Source organism: Canis aureus, chromosome 20, assembly GCF_053574225.1.
Source record: "Canis aureus isolate CA01 chromosome 20, VMU_Caureus_v.1.0, whole genome shotgun sequence".
Classification (NCBI taxonomy): Eukaryota; Metazoa; Chordata; class Mammalia; order Carnivora; family Canidae; genus Canis; species Canis aureus.
In genome coordinates this window covers 51,684,261-51,702,916 of record NC_135630.1, presented here as the reverse complement: position 1 = coordinate 51,702,916, position 18,656 = coordinate 51,684,261, and the positions used below count along the sequence as shown (strand labels likewise).

At 37.8% G+C, this 18,656-nt stretch overlaps 1 protein-coding gene across 2 annotated transcripts in view; it reads right to left on the bottom strand.

Annotated features, from left to right (window-relative positions):
- KYNU (kynureninase) overlaps nucleotides 1–18,656 on the bottom strand; it is a 127,280-nt gene that overhangs the window by 78,153 nt on the left and 30,471 nt on the right. For both annotated transcript variants that reach the window (XM_077861591.1, XM_077861592.1), the window contains exon 3: nucleotides 12,246–12,366. In XM_077861591.1, coding sequence (XP_077717717.1) covers nucleotides 12,246–12,366 — 121 coding nt within the window. The remainder of the gene's footprint in view (nucleotides 1–12,245; nucleotides 12,367–18,656) is intronic.

The following is an 18,656-nucleotide window of genomic DNA, read 5'->3' as shown; positions in this document are numbered from 1 at the left end:
AAGAATGATAAGGCCACAAGCTCCCTGGTCAGTTCTAAATAAGACTGTTGGTGGAGGCCCACATTGGCAACCCTATTAGGACCCTCACGCTCCTGAGAGACTTTTCTGTATTCTCACTTAATAAAACGCCGTCGTTTTATTCACTCTATTTCGTCCACAAGATTCATTCTTTGACTCCATGAGACAAGAACCTGGCTCTCCTGCTTCACAGCTTTCCTTTACATTAAGCTGCTGCTGATCCAAGCTATCTCTCCAAACAACCAGTCTTGTTTAGGGCAAAATTATTATTTTTTGCCTTCAACAAAAATGTATTTTCATTCCTTGGATTTTTCTTGCATATATGTTGCTTCCCTTATTTTATCAGTCTTAATTACATTTAGCAGAACTTCAACTCTTAGAAACCTTAGTCTCCCAGGAAGACTAAGTAGTAATCAGTTGTGAATTGTCACACCAGAATTCTTCAGATGGCAAATTTATGAGTCAGTTAAGTACAGAACATGTTAACCAACAGATTTACATATCCTTAGTTTCTCTGCAATAACTCAAAAAGCACAAACCTAAATCCAGTAATCAATGCTGTAGCACTTTAACCTATTTGGAAAAGACCTAGATGTCCAATGAATTGAATCCTACTTACCATCCAAGCAAGACTTTAAAGTTTCAGTTTAATGAAGACTTTGAAAGCTATCTTAACAATTACTCATGAAAACTTCGAGACAATCATCATTTTAAAACATCTTTTTGCTAACAAATTACAGTGGAGATCACCCGAGCTTATTTGATCTTTAGCAAACCTCGATAGAATTAAAGTTTCATATTTAACGCTGATAACTTTAAAGACATTAAACCACCAAACTTAACTTAGTTTAAATATCGAATTATGTTCCACCTGGGTCCACTTTTAGAAGTCAATCAGTTTGTTCCCCATTGTCAATTTTTACCTGACACACTGGTGGGGAAATCTGAAGTGACTGGTGTATGGAGACTGCACCCGAGGTGGCGGTGGCGTAGAAGCAGGAGGAGCAGAGGGGGGGATAGAAGAGGCAAAATGCAGCCAAACAGAGAAAAACGTTCCTGGTTCTAACACTCATCCACTGCAAAGACCATGTTTTTCCACCAAGTGGAATTAGGCAGTCTTCGGAGAAGACAGGGAACTTTCCAGAAATTAAGGGAGTTTCAACAGCTGCTAGGGAATATTCCTTGAAGTCCCCATTCTGATATAGACTAACCATAGTTGGGCTCCAATTATAGCCATTAACATGGGAAATGAATGAGGGAGAAGCCCTCACCCCTCACCTTGTCCATTACAAAGAACAAAGACAGGTTGAGAAAATCAGCATCCCCCTTGCTAGGCACGCCTGTGTTTCTTCCAGGGCCCTGGGTTTACTCAGAAGAGGCCTCATTATCATCCAGTTTGTCAGGAGGGAGTTTACCAGCTAGACACGTTTGGGGAAACATTCTGTAAGAGGCCTCTAGGTCTGGGTCCTGATTTAGAGACCCCAAAGCCTGGATGGACATAAGGTACTTCTGTCTGCCCTGTTTCCTGCAGAAGAGATCTAACTGGTAAATCTCATCGAGCCATGCAGTGTCACAGGAGATCAGTCCTTTTCTAAATTTTGTAATCCAAATTGTTTCCAGAGGGTTAAAAGGCATCCCAAGGAAGAGTTTTAGGGAACTGAAAAAGAGACCTCGCTTTGCCATGAAGATCATATTCTTATTTTACCTTGCCTTGATGAACCCGCTATTTTTAACGCATGGAAAACACCAGAAAAGTTTTACATGGGGAAATTATCCAATTTTGCGGTACCCAGTCCAGGAGTCCTCACAGAGAATGGTTTGTTTCTCATTTCACAATCCTGGTAGGAGTCAGTTGCCCCTTACCTACTACAGAGAGGTGACTATGCAGGTGTCCCTGCATCTCACTCCCCTGTGAATCAAGGCACCTCCTGGTTTCCCTTCCTAAGGTGAAAGAGTGGCCTAACATCTTGGGTTGAGGAGGGATTGGGCCGGGGGAGTAGCCACTCTTACTCATCATCACCCTGACCCTCCTTGTCTCTTGGATTTTCCAAAAAATCCGGGGGCGGGGTGTGACCTCCACCCCCCCCCCAGGGCCGGTCTCTATCCTTTTATGCACGTAGGAGACCTCTACGTCACTAATGGTAACCAAAGGGCAGGTTCAGAGGCTGTGCACTCCCCAGATGAACCTTAAAAGAAGCAGGAAATCTTTCCAATGACTTCATTCTTCAGAGCTCTCTTGATTTGAGCTCTCATCGTTTGGTCCTGTAAATTCGCTCACATTCCTAGCCCTGATCAGTCCAAACAATTATAAGCAAATTGCAATTATGCTTCCTTGCCTTACCCCTGGGCTTTTTTCTGCCCACATACCTAAGCTCCCATATGCAAGCATGGCCCTGTTGAGGGGTGCAGACCCACTCATCATAATTTCGTATTTTTGTTGTTGGAACAAGAAAGCCACAACTATATGACCCATTAAAGTCCCAGGTGCTAATGCCACCAGTCAAAGAATTGGCTGAGGGTTTGTTAATTCCCTCCTTAATGCCACAAGTATTCTAAAGGGAATAAATAGTCCAGGAAACGCTGGGCTCCCTCCAACTTATCATATAAAGAAATAGCTCCACCCCTGCTTTCCGATAACTTGGGTTTTAATTCCTGGCTGTGATTAAGCCTAAATTGTGCCTAACAGAATAACATATGTCTTACAAGGCAGCAAAAATAAAAGATTTTCCTCCTGAACTAAGTTCTCACAAAAGACACTTTCAAATGAAAAAGTCTTATATTTATGTGGGCAACGTTCTTCCTGAAATGAATCCCTGATTAAAAGGGCATACTGGTCCTCGGAGATTGGAAAGGCCCTACTATAGGTAAATCCCTGAGTCGAGAGAAAGCCATTTAAAAAAAGTCAATGAACAGACAATATATCTGGGTAGGGTTAGGCCAACATTCCCTTCTTTTTGGGAAGGCCAATTGACCAAACCCTCTTCCAGAAACCTGTCTCCTGAGACAGATGGCCACAATATCGCCTTTAACTGGCTAAGAGGTGCCTGGTTGTTCTATTTGTTAAAAGAAGAGGTTATCCAAGGGTGAGACCTCTCACATGATAGAAAGAAAGAAAGAAAGAAAGAAAGAAAGAAAGAAAGAAAGAAAGAAAGAAAGAAAGAAGGAAGGAAGGAAGGAAGGAAGGAAGGAAGGAAGGAAGGAAGAAAGAAAGAAAGAAAGAAAGAAAGAAAGAAAGAAAGAAAGAAAGGAAGAAAGAATGAAAGAGAGTCCCCTTTTACTCAGCCTTCCATGGGAGTGATCTTGGGTTTCAGGACCAAAATGAAGTGGGAGAGCCAGGTTCTTGTCTCACCAAGAAAGATGAATCTCACACAGGAAAGCCAGTAAAGTGATAGAGAAGTTGATGAGGCAGGGATACAAAAAAAGAGTCCCAACAGGGTTGCCACTGATGAGGGCCTTTAGGGTTGGTCTTTATCGAAAGCTAACCAGAGAACTTAAATCTTTTTGACTTCTCTACTGGTGGCACCATTGATCAAGGACTAGTGATAAGCTTACTTCTCTTCTGTTGACCACAGGAGACTGTCATAAATAAGACTCCCCCTGGGACACCTAGGGCAGGGTGGTCTGGAGTGTTCCCTTATTGATGGTTTCCTTACACCTCCACATTTTGGGAATTTCTGTGAGGCTGATCTCATAGCCCCCTACCTCTCTCTCTCCCTATCTAGCCCCTCCTGTGTCTTAATATAAAATCATGCTTCTTTAAACCAAAAGTAATACTTGAAAACTCTATTTTTTTTTGAAAACTATTTTTTTAAACTTCCAAGACTAAACAGTCCACTTGTATACCTGTAACACATAGTAGTATCGCTACTAAAATGTAGCTTTTTTTTGAGGCTAGAAATTAAAATGATTATAAATTCAGTTTTTAAATACTACAAGCTGTAAACTAAATAGAAGTGTATAAAACGTTGAGTATACTCATGATGACATTTTAATAGATAAATAAACTTGGCAATCATCAAAGCCAACATTACATCTTGACCTATTTTCTAGCAATTTCATCTACCATATTCTAGCTCAATTTTATTATTCTAGTAAATATCCCAGTAAGCATAAGGCAAAACACAAAATAGGTGAGAGAACTTCAACTCTCAAGAAGTTTCCATTAAATGAGGAAGGCAAATACATTTGAAATATGGAAGAAACTGAAACGAAGAATCAAGGTGGGAGTCACTAAGTGTGCTGTGGCAAACTTGTGGCAGGAAGCTCTGAACCAGATTGTTCTTAATTCTTTAGGAATCCAAAAACTACCCCAAAGATGGAGGAAAGGATTGACCATGTATTTTTTGTATAGTGCAAACTGTGCTTGAGTCTACACTCTGAAATTCAGTAAGCAGGCAGTAGGGACTGGAAAACCTGCTTTCAGAGGTGAAGGGTAGCAGAACATGTCACCCTGAAATATGTCCCCGTCGTATATTGATTCTGTTGAGCTGTAGACCCATGAAAACCAGCAAGTGCAGCAAGAAGCTGCCTTTGAATTCTGCTATCTGCCTGAAGACAGATCTTTCAAAAGGAACTCAGTTGACATTAATCACCTCCCCAAGAGTTTCATCAACCAGGGAAGATGGAGTCTTGTCACAGGAGAGGAGACTACAAGTCAACACCACACCCAGATGGGCTTTTCACAATCTATCCTATCTTTGGTCTTCTAAAGGCTCTTTCCTCTTTCCAAAAAATCATTTATTCTCCCCTAAGTGGCCCACTTCCTCCTCCCCCTCCTTATTAAGATAGGATTTAAGCCTGAATTCTAAGTCATTGTGGGGAATTCCTTTGTCCCTGATGTGTCTCCCATGTGTATAAGAGCTATACATGCTAATAAGCCTGTGCATTTTTTTTTCTTTTGCTAATCTGTTTTTTATCACAGGGGTCTCAGTTAAGAACTCAAAAGAGTGTGGGGAAAATGATTTTTTTTTCTCCCTAAGAGAGCACTGGGGTTACAGAAGGAAAGGATGCCTATTTTTAGCTTTTGTTGATTTTCATGATGTGAATATTCCCTGTGGTCCATTTCTTGGCATCAACAAAATCCTTAATATTTAATGACTGGCTTTCATTGCCTGCTCTGTGCCAATTCCAGGTCACCGTTGGTTATGAGACTACATGTATTATAAGCTGATAAAGCCTGTAAAAGTAAAAGTAAAGGGGTGGCAATATGTACCTTAAAGGATGGCTGTGAAAAATAACTGAGAAAACATGTGAAAGAGATTGGCGCATAGCACCCCTTTTCTGACTCTTCCCTAAATCTAATGCTAAAACTCCCTGCATAGGCATGTGGGGTACAATGCAACTTTTGAGCTAATATTTTGATTACCGTGTGAACTGAGATGAGGGAAGAGGACTTTCTTGGAGAATAAATAGAGACTGTAAGAGCTAAGGAGGAAGAGAAGGGCAATTGCTAGTTATTATTATTCATATTATTATTAGATAGCCTGCAGCTTGCCTGTTTCTTGACTTCCAATATAAATGCTAAAGACAAAAATCATTATCATTAAATGGTAGTTAAAGGCAGATACTTGGATCCTTTTTTTATTTTAATCACATAGAGCTCCATGGCCTTGCTGATAGCACAATACATCTTATTACATTTAGGTAGTAAAATTCTATGTTCTGCCTCAGAGAATTTATATCTTAGAATATTAGGCCACCTACTTCTCACTCTGGTAGACACTGTGGTAATAATCTTTAAGAGTATGTTTCTTCCTGCAATGCTTTTGGCATCTCCCCCACCTTTAAAATATCACACACAGAGTCTGCTTCTTTCTTTTTTGTCAGTCCACTAGCCTGGGGTGGTGAAATGTATTTAGGAAGTTGTTACCCCAATAAACTCAAACTAAAGTGGCCTGTCTTTATAAAGAGTGGATTACAGTGCAGTTTTAAGCATATGTATCAGAGTGAAGAAAAAGATTACATTGCTCTCATTCAAAACTGCCTAAAATACTCGCTGCATAGTTGCAATCTTCTTTTGCAAGTTCTGGAAAGGAATAGGGCATGGCAGACAGTTCTCAGGACCCCGGCATAAATCATTCCCCTAGAGAGGTGTTCTCGGAGATGCCTATGGAGTGCTAGCTGCTCACGAAATTAGATTTCAGGATGTAAAATCTAATTAGGAAGTTAATGGAGGATCCTCTTTGAGACAGGACTTTGCTGTAACCATCCTACAACATATGAAGTAGCCAGAATTATAAAGCTCCTCCCTGCACCACTCATAGGGAAATACATGAGACATCATAGTCTTCCTTAATGTCACCATTTTTAAAGAAATCTGTGACCCATAAGGAAATAAATAAGACATCACAATCTTCCTCAAGCTGAAGGACCTGAAAAACAGCAAGTGTAGGGACAAGCTTCCTCTGAACTTCCTCAACTGGCTGAAGACAGATCCTCCAAAGGAACTCAACTATCATCAATCCCTCCCCAGGAATTTCAGCAACCAGAAAAGATTGACACCTCATCCAGAAGACTTTGTCACAACCTATCACATCTCCTACCTGTTCGTCCAAGTGCCTTTCATCCTTCCTAAAAATCTTTTATTCTCCTGGAAATGACCTACAGGATCCTCCCCTTCCCCTACTAGGATGACCCATCAGCTCTCAAATCTCACCGATCTTTTTGGCGTTTCCTGTTTTTCCCACTTGGGATGCCCTCATGCCCATAATATTAATAAGGAGTACACCTTTTTTTTTTTTTTTTTTTTTTTTTTTAATAAGAAACACAGAAACTGAATGAGACTGCAGTGTCTGCAGGACCAGCACCCTCTCTGCACACATTGCCCTGTCAAGTCACTCACCATCCACAAACCACACAGTTTTCTCCTAATATGTAATTCAGCGGACTCTTTTCTTTCTTTCTTTTTTTATGGTTTTATTGATTTAGTTGAGAGACAGAGACAAAGATAGCAAGAGAGAGCACAAGCAGGGAGGAGAGGGAGAAGCAGGCTCCACACTGAGCAGGGAGCCCAATGCTGGGCTTCATCCAAGGACCCTGAAATCGTGACCTGAGCAGAAGGCAGTCACTTAACTGACTGAGCCACCCAGGAGCCCCTAGACTATTTTCTTCTTAAATAAACCTCCCGAAAGTGTCACACTGGTCTTAGAAGAATCCCTATAAAGATATAACTGGGTCAAGTTTTGGCTCCTTATGAAAAAGAAAGAAAACCATTTATCTGATATATATGACAACACAGAAGACTTAAAATATTGTGATTACATCTTAGGGACATAATATACATTTCTCAACTTACAAAGTGCTCTTCGGGATGGATATATTTTCTCTTCTAGCTGAACTTTCCCCACTGTGATTATTAACCCATGTTATTTTCCTTTAAATAATCTGGGCCATTAATGAATCTATAACATATAAATGTGCAATATTAAATGTTCTAAAAAAATTCTGGCAGACCCACAGGCCCCATATTAATGCTGTTTATTATTGTTATAGCCCCAGTTGGCTGGTAATTAATTATCATACATCAAATGAGTCAAGTCACCATAAAATTTTTCTACTTCAGAATGTTAAAAATATCTAAATATTGTTATTTCACAAAACAAATTATCCCAAGTAAACCAATCTACTTTAGAAATTAAATACAGTCGAAAATAACAATAAGCACTTAAAACCCACAGTACTTTATTTTCATTGCTTTGTGTTGAATAACTTAAAGTCTAAGAAGAAATCATTTAGGTCCAAAAATATTTCTAAGTATGCCTCTCCTCTTGACTTTTCCTTTAGCATAAGTAATCAAAGGTGGTAGCTGTATGAATCAAAAAGTTGGGCTCCCCAATGGACAGTAATGGTTTATTTTGTAGATAGGTAGGTAGCATGTCTGTGATAGGACATTGAAGACAGAGACATGGCCAATAACAGCCTGAGCCAAGTGCTATTTCCTACTTTATATGGCATGAATGGCCATTCAGACTTGGTATCAATATCCCAGAACAATATCTATCTCACTTAGTCAAAAGTACTGTGATTTTTATGTTATTGTTAAGATTATAAATTTCTAATATTTTTTTTCTGTTGAGCGAATAATTTCAGTTTGCATGAGAGTACTTAGTACTGTGTAGCTCTCTTGGACTCAGTCCTTCTTGAAAGCGACTGGTCAAAAAGAGAGGAAGGCACTGGTCTGATTTGGGTATCAGCTAAGAAGCAGGGCAGAAGTAGCACCAGAGAAGGTGAACAGGAGCAGGTAATCAGGAAAGCTCACCACAATAATGGGAGGCCCTGCATCTAGAAGCAAACCAAACATATGCAAGGGTATTTAGTACAAAAACAAAAGCAATAGTCAGAAACAGAAATAAAGGAACCAACAGCCCACCATAGTGGCAAGATTACCTCAACCTGAAAGCATTTGAACAAAGTACAGCCTAAGAGAGACACGTTCCTTAACTTAAGGAGAGTCTCCTGAAGATCCAGTCGCCATTAATCCACTCACAGACAGAAGGTGACTCAACACCAGGAGGTGCAAATTCAGATGCCATCAAGCTCCCACTCAGGGAGCTTTCAGGCAGGAGGGATATGCCCATTATCATCAGAATGAAAAGGTCCAATAGAACGTTCTATACTTCCTAATGAAGCCCTAAAACTGCCCCCTCTAGTTAAATTGGTATATAAACTCTTACCCCTAGCTATCCAGTGAATTCAGCACCCATGAGAGAAATTTCTGTTAATCTCTCTCTAAGCAATTAATCCATAGGCCTTCAACCAATAGGAAAATTTTTCCTCACAACATAACCTTAGCTGAAAAAGGCCAGGGTAAAATTTTAAGCTAAATATTTAGAACCAAGGAAATAATGAACAAGCGCTTTGAGATCAAAGATGGGCGGTGGAATGGGCCACAACATGATTTTGACTATGCCCCTTAAACGCCAATGATGTCACCAGAGAGACAGGGGGCATGACAGTGACTGGGCCACCATGACTGAAAGCAAGAAGACTAAATAAAACAAAGCAAAGACAAAATAAAGCTAGCTAACTACCTAACCTTTTTCTCAGAAGTCTTTTAAATGTAGTTTACATTGCTTGAAGCATTAATATGCACCTCTTTTCTGAATCATCTGTCTAGTGGAAAAATAGGCAGAAGGGTTTAAGATTATGTGATTTTCCATTGTCACAAGGTAAAACATAAAATTCAAAGTTAACGACAATAGAAAGGTGTTATGACAGAAAGGCACTTTCCTGGAATATAACTTTAAAGTCTTGAAAATAATCAACCAGTCTCCTAATAAAGTAGGGTAATCACAAAGAGATGAATAGGAGGAGAGCAGGGCAGCATCTTTTTTTAAATGCCTAAAGGATAAAAATGCACAGCCTTGCTGAATGAATATCCAAGAGGCAAGGACATTCTCTAAAGTTCAAATTCAATCTAATTCTCTGCTCTCTTTTATATTAAGGCCAAAATGAATATTAACCATTTTTATTAAGTATGACCCTCATTTTTTAAGTACTAAAACCTGCTAGTGCAAAATGCTTCCAAATGTGGTGATATTTATTTTTCAATTTATGCATACAAGTTATGCAGATACAGTTATAACAGGCTTAATAAATTATATAGACCTGTAGGATTTTTGCATTGAGTTGTGAATTTATATTCTTAACCACTGAAATTAAGAACTTTGCAGTGTTATCCAATGCCTGTGGTATAATCATTAGCACAGTCAGTGCAAAATAAACTTTTAAAAAGAGGTACTCTGCCCAATAGGAAAGAACAGCGGCATGAAAACTGAAGAAAGAAGACATTAGAGTTTGTATGAGAGCCAAGTGTCTGGTCAGAGTTCTGATTTAGTTTCATTTCCCTGCATTTTTTTTTTTTCTCACCTTCAAGTTTGACTTCCTCCTCATATCTATTTTCAGATTTTAATAATCAGAAATTCAAGCATGAATTCAAGTATTAACATACAGAGTATGTTAATTCAAGTATTAACATAAGAGTTTATTTGTTTCAGGTGTACAATGCAGTGACTCAACAATTCTATACATTACTCAGAGCTCATCCTGGTAAGTGTACTCTTAATCCCCTCTACTTATCTCACTCATCCCCCCACCACCTCCCTTCTGGTAACCATCAGTTTATTCTCTTCGGTTAAGAGTCTTGTTTTTTTGGTCTTTTTTTGGTCTTTGTTCCTTTGTTTCTTAAATACCACAAATGAGTGAAATCATATGGTATTTCTCTGATGGACTTCTTTCACTTTCAGCATTATACTATCTAGATTCATCCACGTTGTTGCAAATGGCAAGATTTCCTTCTTTCTTTACGTCTGAGTAATATACATATATATATATGCACTACATCTTCTCTATCCATTCCTCTATGAATAGACACATGGGTTGCTTCCATATCTTAGCTATTGTATACAATGCTGCAATAAACTGAGCCGTGCATACAGCTTTTCAAATTAATGCTTTTGTTTTGTCTGGGCAAATATCCAAGTGGAATTACTGGATCATATGGTAATTCTATTTTTAATTTTTTGAGGAACGTACATACTGTTTTCCACAATGGCTACATGTGTCTGCATTCCCATCAGCAGTGCACAAGGGTCTTTTTTCTCCACATCCTTGCCAACACTTGTTATCTCTTGTGTTTTTATTTTTGCAATTTGAACAGGTCTGAGGTAGTATCTCACTATGGTTTTGATTTGCATCTCCCTGATGATTAGTGATGTTGAGCACCTTTTTATCTGTCTTATTTTTAAATTTTTAAATATTAATTTTTTAAATAGCTAAAGTATTTTCAAAATATTTTTAGTTGCAGCTTTATTAGTAACTACAGAGGAAGGGGAAAGAACATAAGACTAGGTTATGTTCCTAAAGGGATTTATAATATGAAGCTAATGAAAATAGATACCTCTAAACTGCCTACCCTGCAGCAGTGATTATTAATACAATGGGCAGTTGGGGAGAGATCACCTGCATGGTTGAGAAGGTTGAGATTAAGGAAGGTAAGCATCCTGGGAAGCAGCAAGTGTGGGGGTCTTCTTAGGCAGAAGAGTAAATGTAGAACAGAAGACATGGAGAAGAAAACAGATTAAGATTTCAGATTCTTGCATGCTTGGAGCAAACCTGTTCAGCTAAGGCCAAATGAAGCATGTTCTCAGCAAACTCGGTTTGGGGAGGGTAGTACCCTCTACTCCACTAACCTTTTTTGCCCCCCGTCAACAATTTTTATTTTCTTATTTATAAAAATTAGTGTGATAAAGTTTAGCAAAAACTACTCATGAAACACCGAATTAAATTCTAAATATTAACTCCCTTATTAGTCATTAAATAAATAAAATGAAATGATTACATATGATTTAGATGTATCAACTTGGGAGAGGAACTTATTTTTTTCTAATATTGTGAAAGTTTTACTTTTGACTGTCACTAACTTTCCATATGACCTTATTTACTGATCCTCAATTATTGTCATCAGTAAAATGAGAGTATTGAATGATGTGATTCTTAAGGTTCCTCTGTATCCGAAATAGACTCCAAGGAGTCTATTGTACACCTTTCCAAATATTAGATAACCTAGTGTGATTTTTAAAGTTCTTAATGATTTGAAGGGATACATGCAAACCAATGTTCATAACAGCATTAGCAACAGTAGCCAAATTATGGAAAGAACCAAAATGTCCATTGACTGATGCATGAATAAAGAAGATGTGATATATATATATATATATATATATATATATATATATATATATTATATTATATATTCCATTTTATATATGTATATATATAATGAATTAAAAGGAATGAAAAGGATGAAATCTTGCCATTTGCAAAGAAGTGGATGGAACTAGAGAGTATTATGCTAAACAAAATAAGTCAGAGAAAGAAAATTTCATATGATTTTATTCATATGTAGAATTTAAGAAACAAAACAAATGAAGAAGAGAGGAAAGAAAAAGAGAGGCAAACCAAGAAACAGACTCTTAACTGTAGAGAACAAATCAAGGGTTGATCAAGGGAGGTGGGCAGGGGATGGGCTAGATGGGTGATGGGTATTAAGGAGTGCATTTGTTGTGATGAGCATTGGGTGCTGAATGTAAGTGATGAATCATTAAATTCTATACAAGAAACCAATATCGCACCGTATGTTAACTAACTGAAATTTAAATAAAAAGTTGGAGAAAAAAAAGAAAGTTTTGTATGAGATGTCAAATGATAGCTTTTGAAATAATACTTACATTTTGGCCCACTTATCGAGTTCTTCTTCCAGATATGTTTTAACCAGTTTTGGTTGAAGGCCAAGAGAATTTCCCGAGAAATAGATGGCATTTTCATCCTTATTCACTAAAGATAAATCAACTGAAACAGAGAGAAATGAAATGCTTATTCAATTAATTAATCTTCTTCCATTTGGCATTGTTAATTCAGTACAAATAATTAATATAATTAACTCCAATAAGGATAATAAATAACATAATTCTTCCCAGGGATAATATCAAGTTCTCAGAAAAATAATTAATCTTTCACATTTATATTTTAAAATACAATTTACATTTATAAAAACTATTGTTGAGATCTCTTATTTATTGTGCTCCATAAGGAAATCTAAATTAGCATCTCTTCCCAATCATAAATAGATAAGGGCAATAGAAAAAAAGTTAAAAATAGAATTTTTATAGTAAATGTATCATCAGCCCATCCAGAGATGCTAGGTTACAAGAGTCTTGGCACAAACTAACCTGCAATAACTGGTGGTGTAGAAAAGGCAAATAAAACATATCTAAATGAGTATTTACATATCTGAAGTAGAGATATTAGATTTATACATTTTTTCACTCTACATATCTATATCCATATCTATCTATATCTATCTATATCCATATATAGACAGGCAAATTGTTCTCTATATCTATGTCTTATTCAAATAAATTGGGATTTTAGTAATTTGTCTACCTCACAACTCTCCCTTGATAGCAACAAATGCAGTTTTATTAGCAATCCAATCCATGTTTGAAGACTAAACATGTTCTGTGCATGTCAGCCCCATCAATGACCCAGCATGAGGAGCCAATCAGCCATATCTCTGCTCCCATTGTCTCGTCTTGTTCTTTCATTGCTGATGCTTTTATAAATACACAGTGAGCTGCTTATACTTAGTCTTTTTTAAAGTGTGTTTAATGTGAGAGAAAAGCAAAATTGTAAACTAAATTATCTTGTCTCAGGCCAGGCAAAAGTATGGTTCCCCGTCTCTTTTCACTACATTCCTCTTACTTGATTGAGTTGCATGTTTAAAAAGTCTCAATGCACATCAAATGGCATTAGAAGAGAATTCAATTAGCATTATGTCACATGGCACAATAGACTATCCAGAAAATGTATTTTATAAGACCCCACAAGAATAAAGAGATAGCCTACCACACTCCAACTCAGTCGCATTGGATCTATACAACATGAAAGTCTTTGGGAGTAGGCTTCTCTTGTGCCAGACAAATAAATAAGTTTGTTATTAAAAACTAATGTTCTTGGCAGTGATGGGATGCATGACTACACCGACAACACCAAAATGTGGCACCTTGGCATATCTTAAGCTGAGGGAATTTGAGAAATATCATGTGCAAGGACTTTCTGACTGTCCTGTAAGCAGGACTGTTGGTTGTTGACCAGCACTTCTTTCCCTATTTCCTATGTGACAAGGATGGAAAAGTAAGTTGGACATGGCATCCGCAAATTGTGATCAGCTTCTGGATCTTCTTCAGTTACAGGATTCTTTATGTATTCCCTGAATATCTAGGAGTTATTCTGTATTTGTGCCAAGAGGACACCATTGGTTAATATAGCCAGTATTTGCTGGACCTTGGGGTCAGGCAGGACTCATCCTGAAAGTTGTCATGTCAATTGTTATTGATTATTACATCAAGTATTACTGATCATCATCTATCCACTGCTTCTTTAGGCTAGAGTCCAAGTCTACAGTCTTCTGGAATATACCCATGACAATGGGTGGACTCTGGATAAAACATACTTTCTAATCTTTCAGTGCCTGGCTTGGCTGTTATACATTTTGTGGATTCTGGTATTAATATTCCATCAGAAAGTTTCATGACCTTTCTGAAAACATTCATTGTCTTCCAAAGTCTAGTCAAGATTGATATAAACCATGGCACATGGGTGGCTCAGTGGTTGAGCATCTGTCTTTGGCTCAGGTAATGATCCTGGGGTCCTAGGACTGAGTCCCACATCAGACTCTCGACAGGAAGCCTGCTTCTCCCTCTGCCTATGTCTCTGCCTCTTTCTGTGTTTCTTATGAATAAATAAATAAAATATTTTTAAAAAATCAACATAAACCATTCATTCTTGTTCCTTGGGACATTCTTTTTTTTTTTTTTTTAAGATTTTATTCATTTATTTGAGAGAGAGAGAGAGAGGGAGAGAGAGGACAAGCGGGGGGAGGAACAGAGGGAGAGAGAGAAGCAGACTCCCCACTGAGCAGGGAGCCTGCCCAGGGGTCCATCCCAGGACCTTGGGATCATGACCTGAGCCAAAGGCAGATGCTTAACTGACTGAGCCATCCAGGTGCCTCAGGACATTCTCTGTCTTTTGACATTTTTTATCATATTGAGGATTTGATGTTCTGCCAAAATATATATGCTTTAGGAGCTTACTGTAACCTCTCCCTTTTCAAAATAAACTTTTGTTTTATTAACACATGTCATTTTGATGGATCCCAAATCTTGGTTATGTCACAATGCCTCAAGACTGTAACCAACTTTTTTTTTTTTTTTCTTCAAGTTTTCATCTTTTAGTGTTTGTGGGCTTTTTTTTTTTTTTTCAGGAAGATCTTCCTCCATTAGATTTGGCTCCATCCTATTTTAGGGATGAAAATGTAAATAAAGTGTCTCAGTGTCTTCCTCTTGATCCATACTCTCCTAGTCTACTATTCTGAGAAAACACTGAGGTGTCATTATTGAGGCATCCTGTGATTTTGTGTCCAGACCAAACTATTTGTTGCATTTGCTCAATTGGTCCCCTTGTAGGCAGCACCCAGAAACAATGATTTTTTTCTAGTCACAGGGCAAGGCAAGCTTTTTCTGCAAAAAGCCTGAAAGTAAATATTTGTGGCCTGTACAATCTGTTGCAATGACCCATTTCTGTCACTAAAGCATAAAAACAGCCCTAGCCGACATGTAAACAAATAAACATGACTGTGTTCTCACAGAACGTTCTTGCAAAAAATGTTTTCTGATCCTGGTCCTAAGGTCATTCTCCAAATTCTAGCATGGATTGGGCATGTTGAAAGAGTACATGCATTTCCTTTATCAGTCAAGTCTCCATGTTCTGTAAATACCTTTTGAGTTGGGAATATTTGCTTCCTGTTAAGACAGGGCCACCGAAGAACTCCATAAAAAAAGTTACTTTTTTCCTTTCTCCAGCAGCTAGGGCCTGCACCCCCACACCCCTAGACACATGCCTTGTAATGCAAATGGAATGCGTCCTCCTCATAAGGGACAAAGGGATAATGCTATCTCTGGATAGTTGACATCTAGGGAGTGACCGGGCGGGACTCATCATAAATGTTCTCCAAGACCACTAACCAACACCTTGACACCAAAACCCCCGGCTCAGGGAATGAGTGACTAAGGAAAGACACCTGGACCCTGTCTTTGCTCTGACCAGTTTCTGGATGCCTAAGAGGACGTGTGCATCAGACCATAATCCCCAGTAAAAACCCCAGACCTGAAGCAAAGATAAAACTCATGCTCTTTTCCTTTCTGAGTCTCCAGGGTACTCCATCCCTACCTCTCTCTATATATGTCTTCGGTAAACTCTGCTTTCACTTCCTGCTGGCTCATATTTGATTTCCACTCTGCCTAAAATCAAGACCCGCTTGGCTAGTCCTAAGGGACGACCCCTTCTCAGGGTCCTCTGACCAGCCTGCCTGCATCAATGTTATTATAAATGCTTTGTATTAGTTTGCTAGGGCTTCTGTAACAAAGTCCCAGAAACTGAGTGGTTAAGTCATAGAAATATATGATTCCCAGTGTTGAAGGCTAGACATCCAAATCTAGGTGTTGGCAGAGTTTGTTCCAGGCTATGAGAGGAGGCTATGAGAGAGGTTTCTCTATCTGACATGTCAAAGCTCCTCTTCATGTTCACAGGTGTTCTCCATGTATGACACCTGTGTATCTTTCTGTCACCAAATTTCCCCTTCTTATAATTCATATTGTATTAATTCATATTATAATTCTTTCTGTCATCAAATTTCCCCTTCTTATAATTCATATTGTATTCATATGACTTCAGTTAACCTGGCTACATCTTTTAAAGACTCCATCTCTAAAATAAGGTCACATTCTGTGGTACTAGGGGTTAGAATTTCAATATCTTCACTTTTAGGAGACACAATTCAACCCCTAACGTCCTCCTTAAAGGTACACTTGTTTTCAAGTAGTCGAAAAGCTCGAGAGTTTCAGCATTCTACAAACAGGCCTCACCTCAAGTGGTTATTAAGTCAATAGTTTTTGGGCCATTTGTCTGGAAGTTTTGTTTTGTCACAAAGATTGCTGCTCTAGAGCTCATGATTCTTGTGAATTTGTCACAAAGATTGCTGCTCTAGAGCTCATGATTCTGGAAATTCACTTGATTGCTTCTTTTTTTTTTAATATTACATTTTTATTTGCTCTTTTATTTTTTTTTTTAAGGATTTTACTTATTCATGAAAGAGGGAGAGAGTGAGGCAGACATAGGCAGAGGGAGAAGCAGGCTCCATGCAGGAAACCCAATGTGGGACTTGATCCTAGAACTCCAGGATCATGCCCGGAGCCAAAGGCAAACGCTCAACCACTGAGCCACCCAGGTGTCCCTCACTTGATTGCTTCTGAGTAACACTTTATTGCATCAAAAATGTCCATCACTCTAGACCTTACTTCCTTACTCTTTTAGTTTATTTATACACATTCCAAGACTAATCCAGGAATAGTTTCATTTTTGCTTCTTAAATATAAATCAAAATTTCAACATTACTTCAGATTTAAAGTTTCTCCCCATCCTCAGCTTAGGGCTGATCTAATAAAAAAAAAAAAAGAAACATAGTTTGGAACAAAGGGATATGTCTATTGTAGTTTGTTTTGTTTTCTTCTTGTTACTCACTGCTGCTGCCTTTAATCTCTCCAATGGAGTGAGGAAATAAATAATATAGGCAAGAAAACATTAATCTGGCTTTGGTGTCTTTATGTTATTAGTAGCTCTTTGCCTTAGAACATACTTTTTATGGATCCTTTAGAAGTTCCTCCTGACTGGAGTCCTCCAATCTCCAGGTGCCTGAAGTACTGCATGCACTCCAGTTCATAACCTTGTTCCTACCCGCCACTGATACCTCCCACCTCTTGACAATGTATTCAAGATTCTTTCTGCTGATGTTACCATAAACCAGCAAGCAGTTTTCTCAGGTAGGGTCCTTTTGAAGTGATTTAAATTCTGCTACTTTTTAGTGGGGTTCACTGAACTGAAAAGAAATATGTCCCCTTAATATAGTAATTGATGGCATGCTAATAAAGCTATTTTAAATTTTGAGTTGTAACTACTCTAAAGGCTTGAGTAAAGTTTTATGCCTTCCCCCAAAAAATATACTCAATATGTTTGAAGCATCCAATTGATGTCATCAAAGTTGGCTAAATATTAACCAAATTGCAAATACATTGTTGGATACCAGTACCAGCTGTTTTCTTTAAAGAGATAAACCATAACTTATTTTAAAATCATACATATGTAGGTATAATATTTTTTAAACTAGTTATGATCATCTACTCATGAAATGATAATTTAAAAGTAAATATATAAAAATAAATATTTATGACCTTTGTATATTTTATTCGGATTTATGTACTAGTTTACAAAAATACAGTGCCTAGGTTTGATTCAGAGACTCTAATTTAACTGGTCTGGAGTGGGCCTGGTTATAGACGTTATTTTAAAATTTTCCCAAATAATTCCTTATATGGCCACATTTCAGAAGGCCTGGCACTAGCCTCCATATTAAAACCAAAACAAAACTGAGATTTCTCAAGTTTAACTGAATTACTGAAGGTCACAGAAGAGACCTTGCTTTTAACTTAATATAGCAACTAGTTATTATAATTTACAATTTAATTAGTCCATTTAAGGTATTTTAAGACTGAAGAATAAAACACATGTGAAATCATTCGAAAGCAAGGTTAGTAGAGTCATTATAAAGCAATTTAATTTTTTCCTTATTATAAATTAAAGAGAAAAACTATGGGGTGTCTGCGTGGCTCTGTTGGTTAAGCATCTGCCTTCAGCTCCAGTCATGATCCCAGAGTCCTAGGACCATCCTGCATCAGGCTCTCTTGCTTCTCCCTCTCCTTCCCACTGGGACTCTCTCTCGCTATCTCTGTCTTTCTCAAATAAATAAATAAAATCTGAACAAAAATTTAAATAAGGAAAGAAAGAAAGAAAGAGAAAGAAAGAAAGAAAGAAAGAAAGAAAGAAAGAAAAAAAGAAAGAAAGAGAAAACTTAGAAGTTACTCTATCATTTGACTGAAAACAAAGGTAAATTCCAAAGATTTTAAAAATGACTTGTTTATGTAAATATTTTCTAACTAAGTTTATTTATTATTATTATTATTTAAAAT